Source organism: Macrobrachium nipponense, chromosome 3, assembly GCF_015104395.2.
Source record: "Macrobrachium nipponense isolate FS-2020 chromosome 3, ASM1510439v2, whole genome shotgun sequence".
In the NCBI taxonomy this organism is placed as follows: domain Eukaryota; kingdom Metazoa; phylum Arthropoda; class Malacostraca; order Decapoda; family Palaemonidae; genus Macrobrachium; species Macrobrachium nipponense.
Genome location: NC_087202.1, coordinates 116,431,852 through 116,448,815, shown reverse-complemented (window position 1 = coordinate 116,448,815; position 16,964 = coordinate 116,431,852). Strand labels below are relative to the sequence as shown.

The 16,964-nt window shown below is 36.3% G+C and overlaps 1 protein-coding gene across 1 annotated transcript in view; it reads left to right on the top strand.

The window, feature by feature from the left end:
* LOC135221991 (histidine decarboxylase-like) overlaps positions 1-16,964 on the top strand; it is a 204,211-nt gene that overhangs the window by 121,822 nt on the left and 65,425 nt on the right. Inside the window, exon 3 of the mRNA XM_064260097.1 lies at positions 11,451-11,588. Within this exon, the coding sequence (XP_064116167.1) occupies positions 11,524-11,588 (65 nt within the window). The 5' untranslated portion in view covers positions 11,451-11,523. The remainder of the gene's footprint in view (positions 1-11,450; positions 11,589-16,964) is intronic.

Here is a 16,964-nt window from a genome sequence, read left to right as displayed (position 1 = left end):
CTTTTGTGCTCATTCTTTAATATATCATGTCGACTAGCCTAACCAACTTTTCTCAAACACCAAAACATCACTTCTCTTGGGATTCTATCGTAATCCCCTTTGCCAAACAATAAACCATCCTTGATGTCTTAAAGAATTTGAATGTGGCTAGGACGTCCGCTGTAAGCAACGTGTGTCAGAATCGCCCTGCTGGCGTGATAAATGGGTAAAGGTATTGCAAGGTTCACGACTGCAGCCAAAGAAGGTAATGAAAGAGTGGAAAAATAAGAGCAGGTATGTGGAATGTTGATACTCTAACTAGAATACTGAGGGAGATAGCAGATGTGATGGAGAGGAGGAGGATAGATTTCTTGCGTGTGCAGAAAGTAGGTGGAAGGGGAATGGCACTAGAGAGATAGGAAATAGGTATAAACTCTATTACAGTGGGTTAAGAGAGGCAAGAAATGGAGTTTGGAGTTATAGTAAGTAACATCTGGAAGGAAAATGCGGTAGATGTAAAGAGAGTAAATGATGAGCCTTTAAAGTTTCCCATAATTATAATTAATAGGGGATAGAAAGTATAAAATCTGGTATTACATACACTCCTTAGATGTTAGTTTCCAAGAGCAAGAGAAAAAATGATTTAACAAGAATTTGAGGCTAGCATAAGAACAGTAAAGAGGAGGAGAAACTAAAATAATAGGGGCTGATACAAATGGCATGGTGGGATAGAGAAGAGATGGGGTATGAGGAGTACAAGGAGGCCATGGTTTGGGAATTAGAAATGAAGATGGGGGTTATATATTGGAGATAGCTCAGAATTTTGAATTGGCATGTATGAACAAATGGTGTCAGAAGTTGTATGAGTACTTGATAATAAAGATACTATAGAGTACACAAAGATATTCAAGTTAGCCAAATGAGCTGTATCACAGCTCCAGAAGAGATAACTGGCAGCTGTAGTCAAAATTAAAAAGCATGATGTCATAAATCCCAACCAATGGGAACATGATTTTCCACATGATTGACAATTAACGTCATTTGTTTATATACTGTTTTTTGGAAGGTATATTTTTGGCTGCTGCTTATGTAGCCAAACTTTTATTTTTGTGGATTACATTTTGAATTTACTAAAACATCTGTTAAAAATCAATATTATAGTTACAATTTACAAGAAATACGATTGCATGGTTTTCGCATTCGTTGTGACATAGGTCCTGACATTTCTGTGATGTCACAGCCTTGTCCTTGATGACGGTATTAGATTACAACCGTCGGTGGCTTTCATGGTACGCATCTCTTATGGGATGAAATTTCAGTTGAATATCTTTGTGTACTCTATAGTATCTTTGCTTGATAACTTATGAAAGTGGAGGAGTGCAAAGCCGAATTTATTACATCCTGGTTAGAGAAGTCGACAAAAGCAACATGACGAACTGCGAAGTGATCTTGGGAGAAGTGTTTGTTAAACGACAGAGGTTGAAGGTGATGAAATTGAAAATGAGAGGTAGAAAACCTAAGAAGCGAATGAGGAGGGAGATCTAGAATTAAGATTTGGGATCTTAAAGGAGAAAAGGGACGTAATTTAGGAGGGCTGTGAGAGAGATGGCTGGAGACGTGGGGGAGGGGAGGGGGAATGTAGAATTTGGACAGGGTAACAGAATGGAATGTATCTGGGCAGACATGAGGGAAATGTGTCTTGGGGAAGAAAAGGAACTAGTGGGAAGAACCAGTGGATATGGATTGTCGAGAGGAGAAAAGTGATGGTGGAATGGAGAGGGGCAAGAATCAATTAAAAGAAAATCAAAAGCATTTAAGGACTGGAGAGTAAGGCATGCAAAGGGGGCACAGGATGGTACGAGAGAAGAGGAAAGAGATGTGGCAGAGCAGTAGAATGAAATACTAGGAACAAGAGAAGGAGAAAGGGATATCTATAAGATTTCGATTGGGATGGAAATATATTGCATAGAGATGAAGACATTAAGAAGAGATGGGAGAGATATTTTGAATAACTTTTAAGTGCTGAAAATGAGACAGAAGAGATGAGGGAAGCGCAGGATCTAGTGATGGAGATGGTAAAACTCGCCATGGTTCCCAACCAGAGTTCAAAATTGAAATGATTAAATTACTAGGTACAGAGGGGAGAAATGGATGCTGGATTTTATCAATTATATGGGAAGAAGATGTAATGCCAAGGGACCGGGAGGAGAGTCTAATGGTATATATATAAGCAGAAGAGAGATGTCATGGATTGTGGTAACTACAGGGAAATTAAACTAACAGAGCATGGATTGAAAGTTTTAGAGAGGATACTGGATGAGAGATTAAGAGAGATTGTACAGATCCGGAAGCAGCAGTAAGGATTCATGAGAAGAAGAGGGACGGTGAATGCCATCTTCATAGCAAGACAGCTATAGGAAAAGAGGCTAGAGGGAAACCAGGAGCTCTATTGTACATTTATAGACCTAGAGAAAGCATACGATAGAATCAGAAGAGAAGCGATGTTTTGGTGTTTGAGGAAGAGGAGTCCCAGAAAAGTGGGCTAGGCTGGTTGAGATGATGTATCAAAGAACGAGCACAAAAGTAATAACAGCAGTTGGGGAAACAGAAAACTTTGAAGTTAGTGTTGGATTACACCAGGTGTCAGTATTGAGCCCATTTTTGTAAGTGCTAGTCATGGATGTTTAAGTGAAGAGATTAGGAATGAAGAGCTGTGGGAGTTTTTATACACCGATGAACTGGTAATTACTGTCAACAATAAAGAAGACCTACAGAGGAGGGTTGGAGAGTGGTAGGAATCTTTAGAGTGGGGTGGTTTAAAGGTGAATGTGAATAAAACAGAGGTTTTGGTGAGCAGCAAGGAAAATAGAGGCAGAATAGTAATACAAGAAAGAAGAGGCTTGATTATCAAATCAGGTGGAATAGTTTAAATACTTTAAGTCAAGATGGAGCATGTGAGACTGAAGTTGACAGTAGGCTAAAAGCTGTGTGGGGGAAGTGGACAGAGGTAGATGGAGTAGTATGTGATAAGAAAATGCCAATCAAGCTAAAGTCAAGATCTACAGCACAGTCATAAGACCAGTGTTAATGTATGGATTGGAAACATGGGCTCTAAGAAGAAAAGAGGAAGTAAAGCTTGAGAGAACAGAGATGAGAAGCTGAGGTGGATTATGGGAATATTGCTACTTGAGATATTGGAAAATAACGAAATGAGCAGAGAAGTAGGCTTAATAAAGATTACAGAGGTGATAAGAGAGGCACGAGTGAGATAGTATGGACATGTGTTGAGATTGGATGATGAGGGAGTGAAGAGGGCTTAGGAGGAACTTGTTTGAGGAAGAAGATCGAAAAGGGAGACAGAGAATTAGATGGCGAGATAAAGTGAAGGAAGATATGAAGAAAAGAAGTTTGGTTGAGGATGATGCCTTCGATAGAATGCAGGGGAGAAGGGGCATCAGGCAACCGACCCCTGAATGTAGGGATAACAGTGGCTTCTCTCTCTCTCTCTCTCTCTCTCTCTCTCTCTCTCTCTCTCTCTCTGATGCAAAAACATGTCGACGGGGAAAGAAACTGGTTGCATTGGTGCTTTGTAGGATATCCACCCTGGCTCGGCCACGTATTACAGCCACGAGCCTCAGGGTATCAGTTCAGTTCGGGGCCTTCTTCCCAGTTTCTGAAGAAGCTCTATATGGGAGAGAGTGAGAGAGAGACATCACTCCACCTTCATGTATATGAAGACTTTAATTCTAAATCCTCCGCTCTACAGCTTGTTTCGTTATTTCGCTAGAAGATTATTACTGTTTTTTTTTCTCTCTCTCTCTTTTCTCCTGTGTGGCTACATAGATATTAGGGATATCAATATGAATTACTACTGATTGGTAGTCAGATATCAGGTCCAACCAAGGTTGCTCATATTATAAAGAACAGTGTTGTAAATAAACAAATAAAAATAATAATAATGATAAAAGAGTTTTGACCTACACTGAGACTGGTTAGTTAAGGTTTACTATAGATTAAGAAAAAATTACTGAAAACTCCCAGTTGAACGAATGGCAAGTAGGAAACTGGAACTGCTTTTAAAAATGGATAGAATTCATCTGATGATTATTAATATGTCTTTTAAATTGTTGATATTTAAAACCCCAAATCCATGTTTTCAGTTCTTCATGCTTCTCTTACATTCCGCACCAATTGTATAAAATCATGTTAAGAGAAGCACGTCACCAGTAATGTTCCTAAATTACGTCATGGTGACTTTTAACAATGACCACCCATGATTAAGTCACTGTGACAACATTACATACTTAATTATTAGAGATCTAAAGCAGCCTGGGCCCCGCAGGTGGGCTTTGTTTGAGGTGTATTCCGATCCATGAGATTGGGTTCCCTTCTTCCTCTTGAAAGTTAATTGGATTTTATTAGGATCTCTCACTGTACCTCCTCAGTACTTTGGGACTTTGCAAAGTACTTCAGTACCATGGTTGGGAATGTTATGAAGGCTTGGCTACTTTATTTTTCATCTTCACAGTTTATACATACGCAAAAACTTATATATACTATACTATACACATATAGACTCACGAGCAAGATGGTTATGGCTCCCGTAGTGTGTGCATGCAACTCCAACTCGGAAGACATGGGTTCAAATCCTAGTTGAACGGAAAGTTCAGAGTTCAGTGTTCTCATTTAACTGTCAGTCACAGCAACCGTATGTCACGTATATATATATATATATATATATATATATATATATATATATATATATATATATATATATATATATATATATATATATATATACATATATATATTTTCGCACTCATGACTCAGTGCATCATCAGTCTGTGAAAAGTAAAAGACAAAATACAATACATTATTAGCATAAAAGGAATTCACAATGCAATGGGTTTCAGCTTTCGCACTGGCCAAAGACTGATGCAGGCAGAATTTTCCAATATAAAAAATCATGCCACAATATTTAAAACCGAAGTCTTCAAACAACACTTCTCAATAATTGGTTATGTAAGGGACCCAGACCACTTAACAACTTTAGAATCGATATATATTAAAAGGCTGGTTCCCGCTCTCAAAAGCAATACTTCCTTGGCTACTTTGTATGTGGCATAGTTGTCGTCTGGCCTTGGACTCCATCGTATGTCATTCCCTCTTCTCCCTGCTTATAGACGGTTGCTGTTTTGGTAGTCTCTTTTTTGTTTACTGTTTTAGTGTTTTTTAATGTCTTCCTTTTTACTGTCTGAAAGTTTAATTGCATTGTGAAATCCTCTATGCTAATTATGTATTTTATTTTGTCTTTTACTTTTCACAGACTGATGATGCACTGAGTCATGAGTGCAAAATGTTTTTGTTGATAAACTTGGCTTTTTATCATTTGTATCATGGAATCTCCTGAAGTCTATATAGACTTGCTGACTGAAATTTCATATATATATATATAGGAATATATCTATATTATATATATATATATATATATTATATATATATATATATATATATATACATATATTATATATGTGTATATATATATATATATATATATATATATATATATATATATATATATATATCTACTATAAATTTAAGATTTAGTCCAGTATCTACTGAAACCCTTAAAATATACAAGTAATTTTCAGATAATGAATTTGCCCATTATTTCTCCTAGTTTCAAACTCTCGTCGGAAAAGAAATGGGTTATGTGCCTTTGTTCCATGAAAAATGAATAAAAATTCATTTCGGATCAACCGTAAGTATATCTATAATTCAGGTACACCCAGTTACAAAAGTGGTGTCGCCCCGCCAGGCCTGGCTCGGAAAGATCATGCCCTTCTTGCCCTGAAAGTCCACAACGTTGAAACAACCAGTATATAGTTAGAATGGTTCGAATGGGAGGAGAAGGGAAATTACAGTAATCACGCAAAGAAATGCAATAATGAATTAAATATCATGGAGAGAGAGAGAGAGTGCACAATATTAATCTGATGGATATATTTGAGACCTTTTCCTTTAAGAAACATGTTATTGTATATTTTTTTGAAAATAACTTTTATGAAATCTTATCACATGTTGTCATAATTTATAAATAAAAATGCCTTAAATATTGTAGGAACTTACTATTCATATTAATATTATTCAGACGAAAATATCCTTTTTCATTATCCTGTAAGCAGCTGTACTCTCTCTCTCTCTCTCTCTCTCTCTCACTTTGTCCTCCGTCTTATATCGCCTGGATTGACTTTTTAAATAATGGTAGATGTCCGATATGTTATTTGGATGTAGCCAAGGATCACAAAACCGTAAATGGCTACTCTACCAACTTGTGCTTGACTGTATCTATTTTTGCCCTAGACTGACTGGACTATAATTACCTGTATTACTAATAATATATGAATCTGGTCACACAGATTTTACACACCAGGTTTTGTAGCCATGGCTTGTACGAGTCATCAAAGCATAAATTTTCAAGGATATTATTTTATTAATTAATCTAAGGTAAGAACACATTACTGGATATGCTAACCTAGTACTACAGGATTTGTATTTATGGCACAACTTAGTTGAGTTATCAGTATTTGAATGTGATGGGCCACTTGGCTCCGCCCCTCGCAACCATCTAGGCTACTTATAAAAAGTATTTTAATATGCTATATTTATTATATTATAGTATATTTATTGTAGAAAATAAATCATGTGAAATGAAATGCAGTGAAATGTGTGCATCAGAGCATTAATAGTATGATGGTAGGGAGTAAATTATGTAAGTGTTGCAAAACTCTACGCTATTAACATATTTAGTCTCAAATTATTTAGGGACAGTTTTTAGACCTTGGGCAGATCGGTCACGCCTTACCTAACCACTGGCGTTATACAGATCGCCCATGGCAGTTACCTCGTGGGAAAACCAGGATTCATAACGTAATCAGTAGTTACAGATTTTAACCAAACATACAAAGATGATCCCAGTAACCCTATAACACTATGTGCCAGTCGTGATAGCGACTGAGTATCATTGTTATTAACTGCTATCTGTAAAGGTATTACTATCATTACCTTATAAATGTTGATAAGCGAACCCATCAAGACATAAGTTAAGGTCACCCAATATCACCTGTCCCCCATCACCTTCAACCCCCACCTTGTTATAAAAATCCTTCTATCCTTGCACCTCCTCATGTTTGGGATTTCAATGTCTTACAGTTATTATAAGATTGTTCTGATGGATGTTTTTTGGAAGATAAAATAATACTCAGATGACAGTATTTCTTACGCCATTATATTTTCCAAATGCTTACAATTTTTCATTACAAAAGATAACAACATGGCTATGTAAAAGACTAATGAACAGGAGATATCGAAAGTGGTGGGTTTCTTGAATAGCTTGGAGGGGGAACATCAGCTGCTGAAGCCACGAATACAGGCAGAGTGAGTGAGCAAGCATGAGCCGGAGGATAGGTTGTGGTGGGGGAGATGGCAGTGAAGGGGGGAATGGTTAGGTAAGACGTGACCGATCTGCCCAGGTGTAAAGACTATCACTAAGTAATTTGAGATGCTAAATATTATGTTAATAGTATACGGTTTTGTAATATCTACATACTTTATACCCCACCATCATTATATTAATGCTCCGATGCACACATTTCACAGCATTTCATTTCACATAATTTATTTTCACAAATAGTTTTGGAAACAACATAATACATATTCTATAATATACGAAATATAGCAAATTAAAATACTTTCTATAAGTAGCCTAGATGGTTACGAGGGGTGGAGCCAAGTGGCCCATCACACTCAAATACTGGTAACTCAACTAAGTTATGCCATAAATACTAATCCTGTAGTACTAGATTAGCATATCCATTAACGCGTTCTTAGCATAGATTAATTAATAAAATAATATCCTTGCAAAGTTGATGCTTTGATGACTTATACAACCCACGGCTACAAATTTGTATTTTATTAGTAACAGGTAATTATAGTCCAGTTAGTTTATGAAAAAATAGATACAGTCTAGCACAAGTTGGTAGAGTAGCCATTTACGGTTTTGTGATCCTTGGCTACATCCAAATAACATATCGAACACCTACCATTATTCAAACAGTCAATCCAGGCGATATAAACGGAGGAGAGAGAGTAGAGAGATGAAAGAGAGAGAGAGGAGAGAGAGAGAGAGAGAGAGAGAGAATACAGATGCTTATAGGATAAGTAAAAAGGATATTTTCGTCGATTTAAATAGTCCATCCAGGCCATATAAGACGGAGGAGAGAGAGAGAGAGAGAGAGAGAGAGAGAGAGAGAGAGAGAGAAGAGAATACAGCTGCTTATAGGATAATTAAAAAGGATATTTTCGTCTGAATAATATTCATATGAATAGTAAGTTCCAACAATATTTAAGGCATTTTTATTTAGAAAATGTGATAACGATTTAAAACAATACGATGCGATAAGACTTCATAATAATCATTTTTCACAAAGTATATGAAAACATGTTTCTTAAAGCACAAGGTCTCGAGTATATCCATCAGAATAATAACTAAACGGAAATAAAAGCTCTCTCTCTCTCTCTCTCTCTCTCTCTCTCTCTCTCTCTCTCTGTCTATATATATATCATTAATTATTGCATTTCTTTGCGGGATTGCCGTAATTTCCCTCCTCCTCCCATTCGGACCATTCTAACTATATACTGGTTGTTTGAACGTGGGCCATTTTCAGAGCAAGAAAGCCTTGATCTCTCCGAGACAGGCCTGGCGGGACGACAACGCTTTTGTAACTGGGTGTACATCAGAATGTGGACGAAAATACCCGTTTCACTCTTGCACTGTAGTGCTGAGAGTTTATGTTATTGCAGTTGTATTTTCACTGCAACGAAAGGGGTGCATAACAAATATATAATTGGCTTAAATGCATTTAGAGGTAAATTTGACATGGAATTAACAATTAAAAACTGACGCAAGACCACAGAACTAGAGATCATGGAATGAATTTTGTACAACTTTATTGGGACATGTTTCGAGTAGTACTATCACTCGTTATCAACCTACAAAATTGAAATGAATGACATTATAGTTCTTGCAATCAAATTCACAATAATAAAATGTTATGTATAAAAATTATAAGAGTACGTTAAAAGATAGCTAATACTTAAAAAAATTAAAATTAAAAATTGCTAAATGAAACAATTGAGTAGATAAAATAAAATAAAGCAGAATGCAAATTTAAGTCACAAAAAATTTGTTCTAGCTATTTGAATTTAAACGAAAAATTTGAATTTCTAAGGTCACTTAAAAAAACAATGGCTATCCGTTGAATTACGTAAATACATATATTGGTAAACAACTTTCAAAATTATATGTAAACAAACAACCCGAAACTACTGCTAACGTAAAGAAACCTGTTATTTATCTACCTTTAACTTTTACTGGAACTCATAGTTACGATCTAAAAAAGCAATTAATTTCTATTTTGTCCATTGGTTACCCTCAGCTAGATATCAAAATATATTTTACTTTATAAAATAAATTAGGAAATTTCTTTAAAATTAAAGACCCTATACCAATAAGCCTTCGGTCCAATCTGATCTATAAATGGCAGTGCAGTGGTTGACTTACGTTGGAAAAACTACCAGATCAGCTTGGATGAGATGGTTTGAGCACCTTGGTAGGTCATTTCGTACAGGCAATTATCTTACAAGACCTAGTTATAGTGCAATTAGGGAACACAGCGAGGAGTCTGGTCACCCTTTACATATCGATGATTTTTCTATTTTAACCTCTGCCCAGTTTGCTACAGACCTCGACATTTTAGAAGTTTTATATTCTGTTAAGATAAAGATTAAGCCTTCCTTGGCTAGAAATGTAGCTGCTACCTCACTTTTGTGTTTTTAGTCTGCATCCTGCTGGTTTGTATATCGACTTAATATATTTACTGTTCTTTTGTACCATCCGTTTTTGTGACTTAAATTTGCATTCTGCTTTATTTTATTTTATCTACTCAATTGTTTCATTCAGCAATTTTTAATTTTAATCTTTTTTAAGTATTAGCTATCTTTTAACGCACTCTTATAATTTTTATACACATCATTTTATTATTGTGAATTTGATTGCAAGAACTATAATGTCATTCATTTTAATTTTGTAGCTTGATAACGAGTGAAAGTACTACTCGAAACATGTCCCAATAAAGTTGTACAAAATGCTGTTCCGGGTTTTGGTCTTGGTGTCCTTACTGAGATGTAGATGGCGCTTCCCTGCTGGTGTTTCAATTGCTGTCATGGAATGAATCTTGAAGAAATATTTCAAGATAAAGTTCGACTATCCATAACCACCAACACACACACAGACACACATACATGTATATATACATATATATATATATATATATATATATATATATATATATATATATATATATATATAGTGATGTATGTATGTGTGTATGCATGTATTTACACATACACACGAGCGTATATATATGAACACTCGCACTAACATATATGAAAATAAGTAAATATAAGTGTGTGTGTATATATATATATATGTGTGTGTGTGTGTGTGTGTATGTGTGTGTGTGTGTGTGTGTGTACACACTGATTATAAAGCCTAAAGTCAGTTTCTCATAGAATGAGAAATGACTACGCAATAAAGCAGGCTAGGCATCCATGAGACAAGATAAGAGAATGAGGCGTTGCCGCCACAATGGAAAGTGAATCTCCATAGATCAAAGTAGCCAGAGAAGAAAGTACACAGTTCAAAAGATTCACTTGTTGCCACGGCTATTGTTTTCAATAAGAGAGAGAGAGAGAGAGAGAGAGAGAGAGAGAGAGAGAGAGAGAGAGAAAGAGAAAATACAGCTGTTTATAGGATAATTAAAAAGGATGTTTTCGTCTGATTATTATTCATATGAATGGTAAGTTCCAACAATATTTAAGGCATTTTTATTTAGAAATTGTGATAACGATTTAAAACAATACGATGTGATAAGACTTCATAATAATCATTTTCCACGAAAAATATGAAAACATGTTTCTTAAAGCACAAGGTCTCGAGTATATCCATCAGAATAATAACTAAACGGAAATAAAGTCTCTCTCTCTCTCTCTCTCTCTCTCTCTCTCTCTCTCTCTCTCTCTCTCTCCATATATATTTAATTCATTATTGCATTTCTTTGCGTGATTACCGTAATTTCCCTCTTCCTCCCATCTGAACCATTCTAACTATATACTGGTTGTTTGAACGCGGGCCACTTTCAGAGCAAGAAAGCCATGACACCGCTTTTGTAACTGGGTGTACATGCATGTGTGTCTGTGAGTGCGTGTGTGTACACTGCCCTGTGCATTATTCATTTCAGATATAAGGTAATCATCAATCACTCTGTAGCTATCTTTTCAAACTAGCATTTTTTCGGCATACGTACTAATGTCTCTCTCTCTCTCTCTCTTCCTCCCACCCATTCCTCCAGTCCAGTGAAGCAATCGGCAATAACTGCTCCGCCGACTCATCTAGGTAACTGCACGACAAACCAGGCAGTTGATATGCCGCGTGCCAGGTGTAGTGACGAGCTCTCTACTATGCACTCGAAGACGACCAAGCCCAACAAGTAAGTCCAGATGCCGACTTTTTCTATTCATCTTTCCTTCCGAGATCTCTTTGCCTCCTGAGATCTCTTAGTTGTAAGTGATGTGCTTACTTAATGCCGTGCTTCATTATTTAATTCAATCTCACATATTTCTAGAAATATCTTTAGTTCATTTAAGTTATTAGACAATCTGAAAGCACTACTTTAGCATGATTTTAGACAGGTAGGATTAGGTCACTAGGAACAATATAAAACTATCATTGTTATCTTTACGAACAAACAACACAACAGACTCGTTAATAATTTACCGGAAGTCAATATTTTATTGTTTGCCTTAACATTGACAATACTCTTTCCTCCAGTCACATGCAGTTCTGGCATTAAAACCATTTCAAATTACGCGCTTATTCCTGTTCCCATCGAGAAATAAAGATCAGTAATGGTGTAAGAACACAAAGATAAAAAACGAAGAATGCTTATTATGAAACGTGGAAAAAGAAAATCTTTTTGTTGCTCACTTCATACTGAAGATGGGAACATAGTGACTATTGTAGTTAGAGTAAGGTTCAAGTGGCTGATGGACTTTTTATTCTTATTGAATTGTATAATTTCTTTACAATTACATGTTGGTTTCATCTTTTAAAAATATTGTGAATTCATAGGTAAAAGTTTCGCGCAGGAAATACAAAAATGCAATTATATTCTCCGAAGTTATAATTATAAAATTGTAACGCAGCAGGTTGACGAGCAAAAGGATCATGATAATGTAAGTGAAATGAAACAGTAGATAAAAGGGGAGGAGAGTTTATGTGCCAAATTACTCCACTTAGAGAGGCAGGTTATAAAAAGAAAGAATGCATTATAGATTATGTTAAGAAAACGTAAGAAATCATTTCCAAGGCGATAATTTCTTCATAATACCTGTCAAGAGAATCACGAAAAGGATGAAATCGATGAAAATTCAGTTGTTCCAAATAAACTAACAGTCCTCACTGAAAATTGCGATGGTTTGCATTGGTCTCTTACACGGCTGTAGTGTTCAAGTACAAGTAAAACTTCTATTTCCCACACGATCGGCCTAGTGTTCTCGGGCAACTCTTATGGCCATTAACCAGCGATTGTAGAACACCCAGTTTCAAAAGCGATGTCGCCCCGCCAGGCCTGGCTTGGTGAGATCATGCCCTTCTTGCCCTGAAAGTGGCTCACGTTCAAACAAACAGTACATAGTTAGAATGGTTGGAAAGGGAGGAGGGGGGAAGTTACGGTAATCACGCAAAGAAATGCAATATTGAATGAAATATATATGGACAGAGAGAGAGAGAGAGAGAGCTTTTATTCGTGTTTAGTTATTAATCTGACGGATATACTTGAGACCTTCTGCTTTAAGAAATATGTAATCATATATTTTTTGGAAAATAATTATTATGAAATCTTATCGCATTGTATTGTTTTTAATCGTTATCACATTTTCTAAATAAAAATGCCTTAAATATTGTTGGAACTTACTATTCATATTAATATTATTCAGACGAAAATATCCTTTTAATTTTCCTATAAGCAGCTGTATTTTCTCTCTCTCTCTCTCTCTCTCTCTCTCTCTCTCTCTCTCTCTCTCTCTCTCTCTCTCTCATTCTGTCCTCCGTCTTATATCGCCTGGATTGACTATTTAAATAATGGTAGATGTTTGATATGTCGTTTGGATGTGACCAAGGATCATAAAACCGTAAATGGCTACTCTACGAACTTGTGCTAGGCTGTATCTATTTTTGCCCTAGACTGGCCTGGCGGGGCGACACCACATTGCTAACTGGGTGAACATGGCAGCTCTCGGGACCCACCTGTGTAACGATAATTCACCTGAAAAGGCTTTAATTATGTGTAGGCCCGAAAGGAATTAGGAAACTGATGACTTTGGTTTCGGGTTCAATTCAGTACAATTTCGCCTTGCAAAAATATGTTAAATGTCTCAAAATGCGGCAAATAACTTTGTCAGCTCCTAAGGTAGGTTTTGAGAGCAGAGCCATTTGGATATTTTTGCCATTCGTTCCGAAAGATTTCAAAGAGCTGTGAAAAATGCTTTAAATATTATAATCTCTTACAATGTTCAAAGGTGTTACATTGGATATATTGTATGCAAGTATTATATACGCGTGTATTTTGCACTCTGGCACCGGGCCTTAAATTCATTCAACTAAACTCAAGGAATGTTACATATTTTTGTCACCTTCATTTACTCCTCATTGATTTAGTAAGGTGCTGCCTGCGCAATCGATTCTATACAGGGACTGAATGAACGTGACGAATAAAATTGCGGTAACTTTGCTTTCGAGCACCGTTCAAAACACCTTAGAATTTTGGCGTGGTTTGCTTTTTAGTATAGACTAACCACTTCTATCTTGCATCTCTCGCGTTTGCCCCTCTTTTGTCAGTCATATTCATCAACAATTCGAAATACTCACGCCATTGCCAGAAGGCTTTATTCCTTCCAGGAAGTGTGCTTCTAACTTTAACACTCTTTCTCGCTGCATATGCTTTCCTAAAATAAGTTTACCCCTTCTCTCTGAAGCCTCTTGTGAGATTTCCTAATTAGTTTTCACTCAATCTTATTTGTTTTTTTTTTTTACTCACTTCTTTCTTAGCTGTCGTTTCATTCTGTATTAGGCTATTCTGAGGTCAGCCGTTTTATCCTGCAAAAACTGAAGTCTATATAAACCTCAAGATGCAAACGAGATGATTAATTTTGTACTCTCCATTTACTGAACATATAGTTAAAATTAAAAGAATTTTTTTCAGGCAAAATTCTGCATTAAAATGAATATTTTTTTCAGAAACTAATTCTTTTCTGCTAATTTCTTCAGGGTACCCAGAACAGTAGGTAATGTCATAACCTTGTCCTAAATTAATCGTCAATGCCCCGGAAGTGATGAAACTACGGAGAATTTTAGTGGTAACTGTTCCAACCTCGAAAGTTGCGTCATCTGCGTATCGTTTTTAGTTTCAGCGTCAAAAGTCATGTCACCTTTTTGCCTTTTTACCAAAGACTAAATCAAACAAAGACCATAGAAAAAGTTGATGGTGGATTTAGCCTAACTAAAGATGCAATCAGCAACTGTGGTCTGTACTGCTGATCACTCAAAGCTACGAGGGAAACCAAGATAAAGCTACCACCATTCAACTATGAAGTCACGAAGTATATAGATGAGAGCCTTACAAGCAATTCCACTGAAGTCAACTTCAATTTCCTCAGGTCTAGTAAAGTATCCGTTGATAACAATATGGCTTGCATGCAATCACTTAAAATTTAAGTCTTTCGTGTGTGCATAATTGTTAACAGTGATCAGCTTTGTGTGTTCAATGTGACGGTTAAGATTGCAGAATAATAACTTTTTTTGGTGGTCACTGGATGGAGCTGGAAGAAAGTTTGTTAGTCCGCATCTTCCAATACACCAGCAGACTTTTCCTTTTTAAAAACTGCCGGGTCTTTCCTAGTGACTGCCAAGGGTTTTAACCCGCTATGCATCCACCTTTGCGGCGTTTAGTACAGCCCCGTTGGGGTGGGGATTACCGTAAAAACAGAAACAAAGTACTGTAAATATCATAAAGATAACGACCCCCCAGAAATATTAGTCCTAGATAACGAACCTCGACCTTTGTTGAGGGTCACTATCTGGGAAACTGCCTCCTCAACATTACTTAGTTTCAGCAAATCTTGAAACCCAGAGACAGGCAGTGTTAAGGGCTGATGTTATTTCAGCATTTCGCGCTCAATTTCTTAGGGAAAGAAAGCAAACAACATGAAGTTCACGAAAGCCACGGTAACGTTGCACATAAAGATAAGCTCCATTACGGGGTGTCCGGTAATTTCATCGCAGTAATTACATCGTGGTAATTTCATAGTGGTAATTTCATCGCATGGTAATTTCATAGTGGTAATTTCATCGCATGGTAATTTCATAGTGGTAATTTCATCGCATGGTAATTACATCTCATACATTTACATCGCATTGTAATTACATTGCAATATATCACATCGTCAGTAATTTTATCATAAGGTTTCTTTCACCACACAAGCCAAAAATAAATGAACAATAAAAGATAATTCACTTGTTTTTCTGTAAAACGTCCAAGTATCACTGTTATAGCTGTTATAGTTATAGTTATAGTTGTATCTAACTTTAGCAAATGGCCTGCTTATTGACTTTTCTTGTATAAGAAATTGGTCATATAAACTTTCGGTTTTTGTAACCAACTTGTTTTCTGAGCGGTAAACATTTTCGGTTTTTGTAAATAACTAAAACTAAACCCATCGAGATGCCTCTGCAGTACGTCGTAAGCATAAGGAATAAGAAAAAGCTCATTAATAATTGTCATCTATTTGTGAAAGAACGAACGAGTCGAGAAAAAACTATTTGAAATGTGAACAGTTTTATAAAACAAAGTTCCATTCAAGAGTTCATACAAATGAAGATCCCATTACAAAACGATTGGGAGAACACGTTCATGCAGGAGATATTGCTCGTGTTAAAGCTGCCAAAGCGATTAATTAACTAAACACAATCATGAAAAGCTTGAAAACAAGTAAAAATCATTAAGCTATAAAAAATCATGCGATGAAATTACCACGATAAAATTACAGTGAATCCCGTTACGGAACTCATCAATACTACTTATCATAAACACCCTTTAACTGAGCGCGGTGCTAAAATGCTAATTCCATACTCCCAAGGAAAGTCTCTCTTACTGGTGAGGTCTGCTTTAAAATAGATGGTATCGTGTATGTTAGAGAACGGTAGTCAGGCCTATATTGGCTGTTGCTCTGATGCAAATGTTAGGACTAGTGGTCCTTCAATAGAAAAGGAGAGAGAGAGAGAGAGAGAGAGAGAGAGAGAGAGAGAGAGAGAGAGAGAGATGTAAAAGCCCGAATGTATATCGTATACAAGGGCACATGCTATTTTCTTGATCCGGTTTCTTCACCGTTCAGTATCGGATAATTCTGATCAATGGCAGAGCCGTGGAACGTACAGAGCTCGCAAAATGAGAGCCCAGGAATTGAGATTCAAAGACACCAAATACAAATGGAAAATAATCGGAGGCCAAAGGAGAGAGCTGAGAAATTAAGAGACAAAATGAACAGTGAATAGGAGCATGTTTGGAACCAAAATGAGATAATTAAGAAACGATGGGGAGATGGCAAAGAATGGTCATGGCAATAAATGAGAGCAAATGATGAAAGAGAATGAGAGAAAGTAAAAAATTCAGATATAATACCAAAAGATTTCGAGTTGATAAATAGAATTATTACTAACATTTGTGAGTAAAGACTGACATGAAAAGAATATTGAGCAATATTGAATGAAACCGATCAATGAGGCGTTGGGGAAGCAAGTGTACTTGAGA